Raw genomic sequence first — 17,656 nt, 5'->3', positions numbered from 1 at the left:
CCTGGAACAAGTTCCACAGCCTCTCTGTGCCTCGGTTCCCTCACTGGGGAGGATGGAGATAGTACTGGAGCCTAGGTCATAAGTATTAAATGACATAATATCTGTAAAGTGCTTACAACAGTGTGCACAACAAGGGATCAAGCAGTGCTAGTTCTTATGTCCTTTTAGCCATCACAGGGTTCTGGATCAAGAGTAACAAAGGATCTAAGACGCAGCCCACAGAAGTGCCCCATTTCCTGATAGGTCTATAATCGAGCAATTAGGAACTGGACTCAGCTTACAAAAATCCAGCTTCCCCAACCTGCTGTTATTTCAAGCCAAACTGCAGGGTTTACTTATTCAATGAACAACACACAGCTGCTTACAAACCAGGGACCACTCAAATTCAGACTGAGTGAAATCTTGCATGTGCATTTTGTTCAGTGAGTGCTGAATGGAACGATAAGAGGACACATCTCCTACCGGAGAAATTTCCATCCTCATTTTTTACCCATCAGTTTGTCATATACTAAAAAGTCTCATGAAACCTAGTATTGAAGATAATGTGCGATTGCAACAAAAAGAATAAAATACCTAGGAATAAACCTACCTGAGGAGGTAAAAGAGCCATATTCAGAAAACTATAAGACACTGGTGAAAGAAATCAAAGATGACACAAACGGAGAGATATACCCGTGTTCTTGGACTGGAAGAATCAATATTGTGAAAATGACTATACTACCCAAAGCAATCTACAGATTCAATGCAATCCCTATCAAATTACCAAGGGCATTTTTTACAGAACTAGAACAAAAAATCTTAAAATTTGTATGGAGACACAAAAGACCCCAAATAGCCAAAGCAGTCTTTTTTTTTTTTTTTTTTTTTGCGGTATGCGGGCCTCTCACTGCTGTGGCCTCTCCCGTTGCGGAGCACAGGCTCCGGATGCGCAGGCTCAGCGGCCATGGCTCACGGGCCCAGCCGCTCCGCGGCATATGGGATCCTCCCGGACCGGGGCACGAACCCGTATCCCCTGCATCGGCAGGCGGACTCTCAACCACTGCGCCACCAGGGAGGCCCGCCAAAGCAGTCTTGAGGGGAAAAAAATGGAGCTGGAGGAATCAGACTCCCTAACTTCAGACTATACTACAAAGCTAGACATCAAGACAATATGGTACTGGCCCCAAAACAGAAATATAGATCAATGGAACAGGATAGAAAGCCCAGAGATAAACCCACACACCTATGGTCAACTAATCTATGACAAAGGAGGCAAGGATATACAATGGAGAAAACACAGTCTCTTCAATAAGTGGTGCTGGGAAAACTGGACAGGTACATGTAAAAGAATGAAATTAGAACACTCCCTAACACCATACACAAAAATAAACTCCAAATGGATTAGAGACCTAAATGTAAGACCGGACACTATAAAACTCTTAGAGGAAAACATAGGAAGAACACTCTTTGACATAAATCACTGCAAGATCTTTTTGGATCCACCTCCTAGAGTAATGGAAATAAAAACAAAAATAAACAAATGGGACCTAATGAAACTTAAAAGCTTTTGTACAGCAAAGGAAACAAACAAGATGAAAAGACAACCCTCAGAATGGGAGAAAATATTTGCAAACGATTCAACGGACAAAGGATTAATCTCCAAAATATATAAACAGCTCATGCAGCTCAATATTAAAAAAACAAACAACCCAATCAAAAAATGGGCAGAAGACCTAAATAGACATTTCTCCAAAGAAGACATACAGATGGCCAAGAAGCACATGAAAAGCTGCTCAACATCACTAATTATTAGAGAAATGCAAACCAAGACTACAATGAGGTATCACCTCACACCAGTTAGAATGGGCATCATCAGAAAATCCACAAACAACAAATGCTGGAGAGGGCGTAGACAAAAGGGAACCCTCTTACACTGTTGGTGGGAATGTAAATTGATACAGCCACTATGGAGAACAGTATGGAGTTTCCTTAAAAAACTAAAAATAGAATTACCGGGCCTCCCTGGTGGCGCAGTGGTTGAGAGTCCGCCTGCCGATGCAGGGGATACGGGTTCGTGCCCCGGTCTGGGAGGATCCCATATGCCGCGGAGCGGCTGGGCCCGTGAGCCATGGCTGCTGAGCCTGCGCATCCGGAGCCTGTGCTCCGCAACGGGAGAGGCCACAACAGTGAGAGGCCCGCATACCACACACACACAAAAAAAAAATAGAATTACCATATGATCCAGCAATCCCACTCCTGGGCATATACCCAGAGAAAACCATAATTCAAAAAGACACACGCGGGCTTCCCTGGTGGGGCAGTGGTTGAGAGTCTGCCTGCCGATGCAGGGGACACGGGTTTGTGCACTGGTCCAGGAAGATCCCACATGCCATGGAGCAGCTGGGCCCGTGAGCCATGGCCGCTGAGCCTGCACGTCCGGAGCCTGTGCTCCGCAACGGGAGAGCCCACAACAGTGAGAGGCCTGCGTATGGCAAAAAAAAAGAAAAAAAAAAAGACACATGCACTCCAATGTTCACTGCAGCACTGTTTCCAATAGCCAGGACATGGAAGCAACCTAAATGCCCATTGACAGACAAATGGATAAAGATGTGGCACATATATACAATGGAATATTACTCAGCCATAAAAAGGAACGAAATTGAGTTATTTGTAGTGAGGTGGATGGACCTAGTGTCTGTCATACAGAGTGAAGTCAGAAAGAGAAAAAAATATATCGTATATTAGCGCATATATGTGGAATCTAGAAAAACAGCACAGATGAACCGGTTTGCAAGGCAGAAATAGAGACACAGATGTAGAGAACAAACGTATGGACACCAAGGGGGGAAAGCGGTGGGGGTGGTGGTGGTGGTGGGATGAATTGGGCGATTGGGATTGACATGTATAAACTAATATGTATAAAATAGATAATAAGAACCTGCTGCATAAAAATAAATAAAATTCAGAAAAACAGTTTAGATTATAAAATGTAAAAAAAAAAAAAAAAGAAAAAAGAAAATAATGTGGGAAAACAGGCACCCCCAAACGCTCATGGAGGGAATGGAAACTGATGTAACCTTTTTGGAGAACAGTTTGATAATCTCCATCAAGAGAAAAATATCTATAAATTTTGACTCAGCAATTGGGTTTTAAAAATTTATCCTACATATATACTTGCAACAGAAGGCAAAGATACATATACAGACATACGTATGTATGTATATGTAAATGTTGTATACGTATATATGCACATTATATGCAGTAGTGTGTATACTTTACAGAATTAATTTTGATAGCGAAAAACGAAAAAAGTTTGAATCAACTTAATGTCCATCAATAATGGTTAAATTATGGTATAGCTATTAAATCAAACCAGTATAAAGAATGAGATCTCTCTACACGGTCATGTGCAAAGATGCACAAGGCACATAAGAGAACAAGCTGTAGTGTGTGTATGTATATATTGGGTTGGCCAGAAAGTTCGTTTGGTTTTTCCATCAGATCTTACAGAAAAACCCAAATGAACTTTTTGGCTAACCCAATACACACACACGCTCACATACACACACACACACACAAAATATCACATAAATGGATAAAAATATAGGTATTTTATATATCCAGAATATTTCTTTAAAAATGTTCAAAGAAGACATTTTTTAAAACATGCATACCTTGTTTTATGCACTTCATTGTGCTTCACAGACATTGCCTTTTTTTTTTTCTTTACAAATTGAAGGTTTGTGGCAGCACTGTGTCAAGCAAATGTATCAGAGCCATTTTTCCAACACCATTTGTTCACTTTGTGCCTCTGAGTAACATTTTGGTAATTCTCCCACTATTTCAAACTTTTTCATTATTATTATATATGTTATGATGGTCTGTGATCTCTGATGTTACTATCATGATTCGCTAACGTTAGGCTGAGATGGTTAGCACTTTTTAGCAATAAAGTATTTTTTAACTAGGGTGTGTACATTGTTTTTTTAGACATAATGCTATTGCACACTTAACAGACTACAATATAAGAGTAAACATAACTTATCTGTACTGGGAAATCAAAAACTTCATGTGACTTGCTTTACTGAGACATTCGCTTCATTGCAGTGGTTTGGAACTGAACCCACAATATCTTTGAGGTATGCCTGTATATCTTTCTGTATCCTCTTATTGTTTGTGTTTACCTTGTGAGTATGACAGTAATAATTTTTAAGAAAAACTCAGGGAAAAAACTCTCAAACAACCTAACATTTACACCTCTAGGAACCAGAAAAAGAAAAAAAAACTAAGCCCAAAGTGAGCAGAAGGAAGGAAATTATAAACAAACATTAGAGCCAAAATAGATGAAATGGAGAACAGGAATATACAAGAATCAATGAAATTAAGAATTGGTTCTCTGAAAAGACAAACAAAATTGACAAATTTTTAGCTAGACTAAGACAAAAAGAGAGAGAAGACCCAAAATCAGAAATTAAAGAGGAGACACTAAAACTGATATCACAGAAATACAAAATATAAGAGACTACTATAAACAATTATATGCCAACAAATTGGACAACCTAGAAGAAATGGATAAATTCCTACAAACATACACCTTACCAAGACTGAATCATGAAGAAATAGAAGTCTAAACAGACCAATAATGACTAAGGATATCGAATCAGTAATCAAAAACCTCTCAACAAAGAAAAGTCCAGGACAAGATGGTTTCACTAGTGAATACTACCAAACATTGCAAGAAAAATTAATGTCAATCCTTCTCAAACTCTTCCAAAAGAAGGAGGGAACATGTCCGACTTCATTTTATGAGCCCAGCATTACTCTCATACTAAAGCCAGATAGGAACACTACAAGAAAAGAATACTACTGGCCAATATTCCTGATGAATATAGATGTAAAAATTCTCAACAAAATACTAGCAAACTGAATTCAGGAGCACATTAATAGGATCATACCCAAGGATCAAGTAGGATTGATCCTTGGGATGCAAGGATGGTTCAACAAATGCAAATATGTGAGGTGATGGGTGTGTTAATTAACTATATGGTGAGCATCCTTTTACAATGTATACATATATTAAGTCACCATGATGTAAGATGTAAACATCTTACAATTCTGTTTGTCCATTATACCTCAGTACAGCTGAAAAAATGAAAATAAAAATGTATACATAGTACAAAGGACACTGCATGGCACTCAGTCTGTTCAATAAGTAATTGAATGAGTAAATAAAAAAATGTTTTCCTCTAGAAACGTTGATACATCACATTAATATAATGAAAGATAAAAATCATGATCATCTCAATAGATGCAGATAAAGAAAGAATCTGACAAAATTCAACATCTTTTAATGATAAAAAGTGAACAAATTGGGTATAGACAGGATATACCTCAACATAATAAATACCATATATGACAAGCCCACAGCTAACATCATACTCAATGGTGAAAGGTTGAAAGCTTTTACTCTAAGATCAGGAAAAAGACAAGGCTGCCCACTCTCACTCTTATTCAACATAGTACTGAAGTTTTAGCCAGAGCAATTAGGCAATAAAAAGAAAAAAAAAGGTATCCAAATCGGAAAGGAAGAAGTAAAATTGTCTGTTTGCAGATGATATAATCATATATATAGAAAGTCCTAAAGAGTCTACCAAAAAACTGCTAGAATAAATGAATTCAGTAAAGTTGCAGGTTACAGCATCAACATACAAAAATCAGTTGTGCTTCTGTACACTAAAAAACCTATCTGAAAAATAAAGAAATCCCATTATAATAATATCAAAAATAAAATACTTCCAAATAAATTTAACCAAGGAGGTGAAAGATCTATACACTGAAAACTGTTAAGACTTGGATGAAAGAAATTAAAGATAAATAAATGGAAAGACATCCTGTGTTTGTGGATCAGGATTGATATTAAGATGTCCATACTACCCAAAGCCATCTATAGATTCAATCCAATTGCTATCAAAATTCCAATGGCATTTTCACAGAAAGAGAACCACAGTCCTAAAATTCATACAGAACCACAAAAGACCCCGAGTAGCCAAAGCAATCTTGAGAAAAAAGAACAGAGCTAGAGGCATCATAATTCCTGATTTCAAACTATATTACAAAGCTATAGTAATCAAAATGGTATCGTACTGACAAAAAAACAGACACACGGACCAATGGAACAGAATTGAGAGCCCGTAAAGAAACCCTCACGTATATGGTCAACTAATACTTGACATGGGAGCCAAGAACTGGACCCCTATCTTACACCACTTACAAAAATTAGCTTGAAATGGATTAAAGGCTTAAACATAAGACCTGCAAATGTAAAACTCCTGGGAAAAAACATAGGGGAAAAGCTCCTTGACACTGGTCTTGGCCATGATTTTCTGGATATGACACCAATAGCACAAGCAACAAAATCAAAAATAAGTGGAACTACATCAAACGAAAAAGCTTCTGCACAGAAAAAAGAAACTACTAACAAAAAGAAAAGGCAACCTATGGAATAGGAGCAAATATTTCTGAACCATAAGAGGTTAATATTCAAAATGTATAAAGAATTCATACAACTCAATAGCAAAACAAACAACTCAATTTAAAAAAAGGGCAGAGGAACTGAATACACATCTCTCCAAAGAAGACATACAAACAGCCAACAGTTGGATGAAAAGGTGTTCAGTATCACTATCAGGGAAATGCAAATCAAAACCACGATGAGGTATCTCCTCACACCTGTCAGAATGACTATCACCAAAAAGGCAAGAGATAACAAGTATTGGTGAGGATGCAGAAAGAGAACTGTTGTACACTGCTGGAAGGAATGTAAGTTGCTATGACAACTATGGACAACAGTATGGATGTTCCTCAAAAAAGTAAAACTAGAACTACCATATGATCCAGAATTCCCACTTCTGGGTATTTATCCAAATGAAATGAAAACAAGATCTGGAGGAGATATCTGCATCCCCATGTTCATTGCAGCATTTCTGACAATAGCCAAGTGGGAGGTCATGAGACAGACCTTGGTAAGGGAGCCAAGGGGCAGACACTTTGGTAACCACCCAACAGCCATTGCCCTCCCCTTTCTTCTTGTCAGAACCTGCATCCGCTAGAGGTCAGAGGTTAGAAATGAAGGATATTAGCCTTTTTGGCATCCCCAGAAACCAGAAGTGGCCAGTGCTGGCTTGTTGACCAAGTGCTGGGCAATGAGGCAGAAGGGAAATTCTTCAAGGATAGAATGTTCCATACGATAAGAAAAAAATTCAAAGAAAGAAACCTCAGACCCAGTTGTATGGGAACACAATGCTTGGAATGGCAGCAGCCATCTTGCAATTTTGAAGAGTGATACAGCTCACACACCCAGAATAGCAGAGAAAAAGGTTGGAAAGGGCTTGGGTTCTGATGATTTTCCTGAGTTGCTGAACCAATCCTGTAATGACCTAGCTCTACACTCCTTGTCAAGTGAGGTAATAGTGTTCCCATTATTTAGATCAGCAGTCCCCAAACCTTTTTGGTGCCAGGGACCAGTTTTGTGGAAGACAATTTCTCCATGGACGCGGGGTGGGGGGGCGGGGAACGGTTCAGGTGGTGATGTGAGCGATGGAGAGCAGCAGATGAAGCTTCGCTCTCTCGTCCACCTGCCGCTCACCCCCTGCTGTGTGGCCCGGTTACCTGATTTAGATCACTTTCTACTGGACAGTCCATTATTTGCAGCTAAAGGCATCCCCTCTTAGACAGCTGCCAACCACCTGCCTTAGGAATGAGCTAAGGACACAACCAACAATCTGGCAAAAGGTGTTTTCCTTTAATCATGGCAGTAAGATAGATTCCTTGTATTGGGTATAATTTTCTATGTGATGTTCAGAATCACTTTTGATTTTTTGTTAGTAGGTGCAAAGGGAAATAACACTGATCTCATTAAGCAGGTACTTTGTGCCAAGCACTACACTAGGCACTTTATCTAGGGTGAGTCATTGCAGCAACTTCCAGAACAGTCCCCTTTGGGAAAGGAAAATCACATCTATATTTTCTCCAATCTTATTTAAACAACTTGGCATTTCCTTTCATTATGAATGCAGACCACGAACCACCCAGGAGTACTTGTGACTTTGCCACCTATAGAAATCACAGATATATTCATGTCACACTGCAGTTGTCGAAGATGTCTTGAAATATCATTGACCCTGATGATACAAATGTACAACAATCCTTAGGCCCCGCTGCAAAACCTTATTGAATGCGTTAATCGAGCAGCACATACGCTACTGCATCACACATTTTTTAAATGTTTTGGTAACCGAATGTTAATATAATTCACTTCCTTTGTAATCCTGTGTATTTTATGCATCTAAAAATGTTCTTCTAAAAAGAGGTACTGTAGGTTTCACAAGATTTACAAAGGAGTCCTTGGCACAAAAGGGGTTTAGACCCCCTCTAATCAGCCCCCCTTGTGACCCTTCTTAATACTGGTCAACCCGTTATCTACACAGAAAACCAGGGAAATCTTTTTTTGAAAGGTGAGTAAGATGAAGACATTCCCGTTTCAATCTGAAACAAATGCGAACTCCTAACTTGGACTGCCCCGGCCCTGCAGGATCTGCTTTTCCCCTGCTCACAGCTCCTACCTGGTCTCTAGCCCTCTAGCCCTTGCGCACCCTGCTCCAGCTGGGCAGGCCACCTTCCTTTTCTTCGAAATCTCTAAGGACTTTCCCACCTCGGGGGCTTTGTCCTTGCTGTCCCCTAGGCCTGGAATGCCTGCCCTTACGGCAGCCACTTCACTCTCATGCTTCAGTGCTGAGCGAGGACATCACCTCCTCAGAGAACGCTTCCGCGCTAATGTATGCCAGGCAGCACCCTTCCCCTCTCCCGCCCCACCTGCACTTATTTCCCGTTTACCTCCTTCCAAGCCCTTCTGACAACATAACTATATATTGATTTTTGTTCACTGCTCAATCCTGGCATCTAGCAAGGTGCCTGGCACACGTGGAAAGCTGACATTCACTGAATGAATGAATGACAGACTAAGCGAAGGAGGAAGCTATTATTAATCCATTTTACAAGTGAGGAAATTAAGGCTCCAAGATGTTAAATTATTTGTCCAAGGTCACCCGGGGGCAAAAGTTATTATTTTAACTGTGGTCCCTAGGCCTCCCGCTTAATCCCTCCACCATACTTTCTAACTTCCTTTTCCCTGCAACATTTCCACCAATCTGGAAAGCAGAATAGACCCAATGCAAGTTTTTATGGTGTGATTTCTTAAGACTTTAGCGCTCCATTGCTCAAGGCTATCTGCCTAACAAACCCTCTAAGCTATTTCCCTTGAGTACTTCCAGGAGGGCCAAATTAACCAAAAATATATTATCTGGATAGAGTGGTTCGTTCTGTCTGTCTGTATGTCTCTCTCTCTACATACACACACTTTTTTTAATGTATGAATTTTATAAACAAATACAAATAATAAAATCAAATGTAAGGAAGAAAATTCAGAAAACGGTAAATGAAAGACGAAAAAATTACATAAACCCAGGGCAAAGTTTAGTATGCAAAAATACACGTGATAAGGTATTGTACATAAGCTATGTGGACCACAATTCTGCCATATGCTTCCTAGTAGCCAACATAAAGTGAGAAACACAATCAGTTACACAACTTATCTTGGAGATTTAAAAAATTCAGTCAATTTCCAGGAGGAGCACAACTCTTCCTGTTTCAAAGCCCTGACAGAAATTCCTCTTGTGGATCCTTATAATGAAAGCATGGTAGGATGTAGTGATCAGTATTCTAAACTAAAACCTTATAAATAAATATACCAAGCTTCACAAAACAGTGTCTTAATAGACATGGCTGGTATAATGCCGAAATCTATGCAGCACTGTATTGCCTTGCTGGTCAAAGTGTGGTCCCTGGACCAGCAGCATCAGCATCACCTGGGAACTTGTCAGAAATGCAGAATCTCAGGCCCAATCCCAGCCCTGCTGAATCAGAATCTGTATTTTATTAACAAGATCTGAAGGTGAGGCCTATAATGTTAAAGTTTAACAAACACTGGTCTAGTGGTTAAGTTTGATTTGAGGTCAAATTTGTAAGAAACTAGTATTCATTTATTCATGCATTCAACCAATATTTACTGATATCTTGGCAGTAGAAAAGGATTTTTTAAAAGTTTTTATTGAAATAGGAAAGGATTTTTTTTAAACATTAACACCAAAAGCACCACCATAAAGGAAGATATTGATAAATGGGATTCCATTAAAACTGAGTGATGAAGCAAGCCACAGAGTAGACAATATTTGCACCACCACCAAAACAAGGAAAGTTGAGTACCCAAATATATACCAGGCACTGTCTTAATGCTAAGTACAGAAAAAACCCAAAAACTCTCTACTCTTATGGAACTTACATTCTAATTAAGAAGACATAAACAGGGACTTCCCTGGTGGTGCAGTGCTTAAAAATCCACCTGCCAATGCAGGGAACACAGGTTCGAGCCCTGGTCCTGGAAGATCCTACATGCCACAGAGCAACTAAGCCCGTGCGCCACAACTACTGAGCCTGCACTCTAGACCCTGTGAGCCACAACTACTGAGCCCACGTGCCACAACTACTGCAGCCTGGGCGCCTAGAGCCTGTGCTCTGCAACAAGAGAAGCCACGAAAATGAGAAGCCCATGCACCACAATGAAGACCCAACACAGCCAAAAATAAATAAATAAAATAAATAAAGTATGTTTTGTTATTTTAAAACAAGACATAAACAAAATAAGCAAAATGAAGTAAGAAAGGGGCATAAATCAGGGGACAGGTGGCAGTTTTAAATAGGGTGGATAGGGAAGGCCTCACTGAGGAGCTAACTTGGACAAGGTCAGGGAGCTAACCATAAAAATAGCCAGGGGAAGAGTATTCCAAGCAGAGGGAACAGCGAGTACAAACACTCTGAGACAATAAATACCTGAAACAGCAAGAAGGCTGGTCTGGTTGAAGCAGAGTGAGCAAAAAGTAGAATAGGTAAGCAGGGGCCAGACCACATGGGGCTTTGTCAGCCATTTTAAGGATCTTAGCTCTAACGGCGAGTGAGATGAGAAGCCACTAGAGAAAAGGTAATAGGGAGCCACTGCAGGATGTTGAGCAGGGTAGTGACATAATGAAAAGTGTTTTAAAGAAATCTAGTGTCTCAGAGATACATGGAATGGCTTGAGGGAGAGAAGCCAGCTCAGAGTACATATATTGCACTAATCCCAGTATAGGGTGATTCATTCATTCAGCTACTTATGAGGTGGCAAAGATGTGCCTAGTAGGGTGGGGCAGAGCTAGACTAGGGTGGTAACCGAGCCAGAGGAAAGTGAATATAAATGACATTGGAGGAAAAGAAACCCAGGACAGAATGACAGATTATTTATAGAGAAATGACAGAAGTTCACAATTCAATTTAATCAAGGTTTATGGATCACCTACTGAGGGCAAAGCCATATGCAGGCTAGGACATGGGGGTGGGGATGGTGCAGAAAACTTGTATTTTCCCCTCAAAGGGCTTCCAGCCTGGCATGCCTAGCCTCTGCCCTGCACCTTTCAAGCCTGAACTTTTTGGGTTACCACAGCTGAGGCTGGCACTGAGACTAGCTGATTTGCTCAGGCTAAGAGATGGGTTTTGTTTTGTTTTTTGTTTTACTCTCAGAGCTTGTTCTATGTCCTGGGAGCAGGGGCCAGAGCACCTCAACTTGATTAGTATAAAAAGACAGATCTGGTTTGGCAGCAGGGCAAAAGAGAGGTCTTAATAAATGTCTTTGTGGATCAGCATTGCAGACTGGCCCTGGGCCACCAGTCTTGGGGCAAGGAGTCCTTCTGATCTGTTGCCACCTGCGTAGCCTGATGGGTCTCCCACTCTGCCATTCCATTCCAGAGAAAAGCATAGAAAGGGAAAGCAGCAAGTTTAAGGAAAACAACTGGGGGGGAAAAAAAAAAACCCGCACAATTTGAAAATTGCCTGCCACCAGACAGCAAGGTCTGAGAAGCAGTTGCAAATATAATGCAAATGATATGTAAATCGCCCTGTGCCCTTCTCAAAAGTTTTATACAGCTGGAAGGGCCCTTGGGAAACGGCCAGCAGGTAACAGTGACTCAGAAGCAGAGTGAACTATTGCAAGACAACTTTGTCACACAGCCCTTTGCTTCCCTGCTAGCACAGTGCAGTCTTTAGTAATCTTTTTTCTCACTTGAATTAACCTCACCTGCTATAAGTTAAAACAAAAATCAAGCCTGCCTCTGTAGAGGTTATCTAAGTTAATTACACTTTAAAAACACTGTGTGCCTTTAATTTTTCTTCAAACGCCGCTCTCGCCCAAATAGAGCCAAGTTAAATGTGTCACTTCCTCCCTAGAACAATATTTGGCTCCAGTGGGTTATGAATGAAAGTGCCTCTCTTTCAGTTCTAGTTACTATGATCCTTTGGAGGATTTGTTTTTTCCTACTCTATAGGAACTGGCACATTCTCTTCTAATATCCACAGGCTGTATTCAAAGTGAATCCGGAAAAAAAAAAAAACCCCACCCCATATGCAGTTGTGAAATCCAATTCACTTCAAGGAGCCACTGGAAAGCTATTTATTAAGAAAACCTGCCCTGTCAAGTATGCTGTCGTCTTGACAATCCTAAAGACACATTTGAAAATGAAAAAAACAAAAACACATTCGATTACAATGGGGTAAAATTCTGTCTACATTTATTTAAAAGAGGACACCCCATCAGATATGCATTTTATAAGAGCCATGAAATGAACTGAATAGAAAGCAACACAGGAAGCACATCAGACCTATAGCTGGGCAGTTATTCTGGGTTACAGACTTGGGGATCGCAGAAGCAACTTACCTTCACCTTAATGATGGGAACAATAATAGCATAATCAGCCCCCCAAACTTCTATTATTTTCTAGTACTCTAACATTCGAGGGTGCTTCAGCTTTTGACAGGAGGGTCAAAGGAAGGGAAATCTTTCATTTGGGATTAAAAAAAATCTCACTTGAAAGGGCCTCCAGAAAACTACTGGGCAAAGAGGCTTTTGGGGAGGCGCCATGTCCGCCGTAAAACACGAGCAAAGCGCAAAGGCTCAGAATCCCAACTGAGAGACCGAGAGTGGGTGGGGGGAGAAGAGGGAGAGGGGAAAAACCAGGAGATAAACCTCAAGAGACTCAAGAAACGACAATGTCAGACAAAGAGTAACAAAGAGAGGTGGAGAACAGCCAGGGGCTCTGTTCCCGGAGCCGCGAGTCCGGGGCAGGGCGGCGGGGCAGGGCCGGGCAGGCGGCGAGCGCCGCCTCGCGGCCGGGGCTGCCTCTTACCTCCTGGGCGAGTTTCTGCTTGAGCACGAGCGCGGCGCACAGGTAGCCCGCGCGGCCCACGAACAGCTCGTCGGAGCCGCACTCGAGGAAGGAAACCGGCGCGCAGACGGCGCACAGAGACCGGAACTTGCCCAGCGGCTGCACGTAGTCGGACCGGCCCAGGGCGTGGTACACAAGCGTGGCCACGGCGTACACGCCCGCGCCCCCGAGCAGGAAGGCGGCGCGGGTGTCGGCGTCCGGCTCGCCCCACTCCTCGGCGCGGGCGCACGCGTCGATGAGGCGCTTGGCCGAGCGCAGGTAGCGCTCCCGGGCCCCGGCGAAGAGCGGGCTCTGAGAGACGTGGTAGAGCATGTAGGCCACCCCGGCCACGCCGCCGTACAGCCCTCCCTGGCAACTGCTGGCCGCGGCCGCCGCCCCCCGGCCCTCAGCGCCGCCCCCCAGCGGGGGCAGCTCCTGGAGGATGCGCTCAATGGTGGCGGTGACCAAGGGCGCCACCGCCTCCTCGCACTGGCCCGCCAGCAGGCTGCCCTGGTAGTCATCGAAGCGGTTGGCGAAGCAGCGCTTGGTGTCCATGCTGCCGCCCGTGCCCCCCAAGGCCTGGCTGGGGTCTGCCGAAGGGCGCGCCCTGCGGTCCCGCGCACCACCTCTCGCTCTTTGAGGCACTCGGATGGCGGTGGATGCGGCCGGAATGGAGCGAGGAGGCTGAGACGGGAGGTGACAAGAGGAGGCGGGCGCGAGAAAGGAGCGCGGAGCGGATTGCCAAGTGGGGCACCGGATTGCCGCGAGGCTCCCGAGTGGCCCCGGCGAGCGCGGGGGATGCGCGTCTCGCGCTCCCCTCGCAGAGGCCGCGCCCTTGCCGAACCCGCCCCCTCCTGCGCCGCCGCAGCTCGGCCGCCTCTCCTACGGGCCGAGGTGATCTCCGGCAGGACCCACGCGGGGGCCGCGCCACTCCTCTCGCTCCGCCCCCGGCTCCTCCCCTCTCGGCGGAAGGCCAGGAACGCGCGGGACACCGATCCGGAACGCTGAGGCTGGGCGAACGCACACCTGGCGGCGGAGGTGAAGACCTCGAGTCTCTCGTGTACTCCAGGGTGGCCCTCCTCGAGTCAGCAGATCAGCATCACCTGGGAGCATGCTAAAAATGCAGCAGCTCAGACTTCACCCCAGGCTTAGTTAATCAAAATCAGCATGTTTACCAAGATCCCCAGGTGATTCTCATGAACAGTAAAGGTTGAGAAGCCACGCAACTAGTAGAGGCTACTGGGAAAAAAACAGAGCGCCCTCCTGAAGCTTGTTTTTCGTCTTGGTCAACTTGGCTTTCTCATTCTGAGTGTTTCATCCCAAAGGCGGAGGGATTTGAATGCATCACGCACGTTTCGTGCAGTAAAACTGTGAAATGCCCCACAGGGTAATTTTTTTCTCGGCCTTGGCTGTCGTGTTGTTTTTCTTGGACTATCCAGGAGTAAAAGTTCAAAGAACCACACCAGGATAAGGTAAGGGATGGGGATTCTGTCTTTCTCCTACTCTAGAGACCACCCCCGACCCCCATTCATGCGTAGTGAGCGCCCCATAAATGTCTTGACGCCATTAACTAATGAATATAAGGGTAAACGCTGCTGAGAATTTTAATTAGGCGTTTTTTTCGTTTGCTTGGTTTTTTGCCGTACGTGGGCCTCTCACTGCCGTGGCCTCTCCCGCTGCGGAGCACAGGCTCCGGACGCGCAGGCCCAGCGGCCATGGCCCACGGGCCCAGCCGCTCCGCGGCACGTGGGATCCCCCCGGACCGGGGCACGAACCCGCGTCCCCTGCATCGGCAGGCGGACTCCCAACCACTGCGCCACCAGGGAAGCCCTAATTAGGCGTTTTGACCCTTTTCTGTGTGTCCTTAGTTACTTCCTTCCCTCCTTTCCTTCCTTCCCTTCCCATGTTTCTTCCCGTCTGCTCCTCCGCCACCCCCACCCCCACCCCCCGCCGCAGGCGTATTGAGTGTCTCGTATGGGTCCTGGACCCTGAAAATAGATGGATAAACAAAATAGACATGGTCCTAGACCTCTTGGAGCTTACAGTCCAGTGGGAAAGACAGAAAATGAACAATTAAACAAATGAATTGCCTTTCTTTTGCTCAGCTGTTTTGAAATAATTCTTCCTTTCCCGAAGTGTTGACTAGTGAGGGCCAAAGAGCTCACCTTTCCCAGGGGTATTTGCCATTTGATAGGGACGGTGCAAGGCACAAAAGAATGAGTGATTCATGGAAAAGTTTCTGACACTTTGTTGGGAGAGCAGCAACTCCACTTACTTGAAAGGCCAGTTTTGCTTGGAGGTAATTTTTTTCCTCAGAAGTGTTAATTGTCGCAATGATTTGGAAGCAGAGATTAAATAGGCTGCCCCTCTGTCCCTGCTTGGTGTATTCTGGAGAAGTTCAGTTTGCCAAGACGACCGCCAGGACTGACACATCCATAGAGCGGATGGTATGGCCTCCGTTCTCCTGTAACGTGCCGAAACAGGTTCATTTTTAATTAGAATAATAAAAAGCTAAGTCCACTTTTAGGCAGGGAGTGTGATGGGCTAACGGTATCAAAGGAGCATCTGGAATGTTCTGTTTCTCCTTGGGGCTTCTTCCTCATCCCTCAGTTGTAGTAGGCGTTAGGAGTGATTTTTGCCCCTTTGGGCAAGGAGACATCAAATGCAAACCTGCATAAGCAGAGATGCAGCCTTATTCTACTTTATTCCTCCCCACCTCACCCTCGTCATGAATCTACAGGCAACTCTGTTCATTCTGGCTCTGATTATCCTTCCACACAGCCCAGCACCAAGGTAGCACCAGCAGCAATGAAAGGGACTTGGGCTGATTGCCTTCAAAATAAAATGGAAGCAGGTCAGTCCTGGCGGTCATCTTGGCAAACTGAACTTCTCCAGAATACACCAAGCAAGGACAGAGGGGCAGCCTATTTAATCTCTGCTTCCAAATCATTGCGACAATTAACACTTCTGAGGAAAAAAATTACCTCCAAGCAAAACTGGCCTTTCAAGTAAGTGAAGTTGCTGCTCTCCCAACAAAGTGTCAGAAACTTTTCCATGAATCACTCATTCTTTTGTGCCTTGCACCGTCCCTATCAAAAGGCAAATACCCCTGGGAAAGGTGAGCTCTTTGGCCCTCACTAGTCAACACTTCGGGAAAGGAAGAATTATTTCAAAACAGCTGAGCAAAAGAAAGGCAATTCATTTGTTTAATTGTTCATTTTCTGTCTTTCCCACTGGACTGTAAGCTCCAAGAGGTCTAGGACCATGTCTATTTTGTTTATCCATCTATTTTCAGGGTCCAGGACCCATACGAGACACTCAATACGCCTGCGGCGGGGGTGGGGGGTGGGGGTGGCGGAGGAGCAGACGGGAAGAAACATGGGAAGGGAAGGAAGGAAAGGAGGGAAGGAAGTAACTAAGGACACACAGAAAAGGGTCAAAACGCCTAATTAGGGCTTCCCTGGTGGCGCAGTGGTTGGGAGTCCGCCTGCTGATGCAGGGGACGCGGGTTCGTGCCCCGGTCCGGGGGGATCCCACGTGCCGCGGAGCGGCTGGGCCCGTGGGCCATGGCCGCTGGGCCTGCGCGTCCGGAGCCTGTGCTCCGCAGCGGGAGAGGCCACGGCAGTGAGAGGCCCGTGTACCACAAAAAACAACCAAAAAACAAAAAACAAAGCTACATGACAAAGGGTGTGTATACAGGGTGGGGTGAAGTATTAGGGTTCCTAGGGGTTTCTTTTCTGCAGTGATGCCCACAAGTAGAACAAAGGTCACAAGATGGATGAGAAATAGCCTGGTTTGGGAGAAGCAAGAAATTAGTGGTATCTAGAAGCCCTCTTAAACTCACAGGAGAAATTAACCCTTTTACATGTAAACTTCTTTCCCAAAGACCTTGCCACTTTGTTGCACAATTACCTGGCAAAATCTCAGCGCAGAACATTCTTCAGGGCGAAGTTAGCTGGTTAGACCATGCGAAGCCTCGCCTCTAATTGTCATTTACTTAATTTGCAAGCAGTGTTGTTTATTTTAATATCATGACTCCACTAGAATATACTCTCCGTGAGGGTAGGGCTTTTTGCTACATTAATTTACTGATCTGTACCAAGAGCCTGGAATAGTCCCTGGCACATGTAGTAGGCACTCACTAAAAGTTTGTGAAATGATGAATGAATTGCCATTAAGAGAACCGTTAGCAGTGTCACCTGGGGTGTAGCATGCAGTGAAGCCTTTATTGAAACTTTAGCCTGACTTGATTAAACTCCCACTGTTTTCTTGGATCCTTTTGCTCTTTTGAATGTGAGGATGTAAACATTCTGCAGTTTCTGCCTCCTTACTTT

The 17,656-nt window shown here is 44.1% G+C and overlaps 1 protein-coding gene across 1 annotated transcript in view; it reads right to left on the bottom strand.

Annotated features, from left to right (window-relative positions):
* Positions 1-13,877, bottom strand: part of LANCL3 (LanC like family member 3) — a gene marked incomplete at both ends in the record, with an annotated part of 91,936 nt that extends 78,059 nt beyond the window's left edge. Inside the window, one exon of the mRNA XM_079726966.1 lies at positions 13,305-13,877. Coding sequence (XP_079583092.1) covers positions 13,305-13,877 — 573 coding nt within the window. The remainder of the gene's footprint in view (positions 1-13,304) is intronic.
* Between the last annotated feature and the right edge of the window lie 3,779 nt (positions 13,878-17,656).

This window comes from Hyperoodon ampullatus (genome assembly GCF_949752795.1).
Source record: "Hyperoodon ampullatus genome assembly, chromosome: X".
Taxonomy (NCBI): Eukaryota; Metazoa; Chordata; class Mammalia; order Artiodactyla; family Ziphiidae; genus Hyperoodon; species Hyperoodon ampullatus.
The sequence above is the reverse complement of the archived record's forward strand: the minus strand, read 5'-3'. Positions and strand labels throughout refer to the sequence as shown.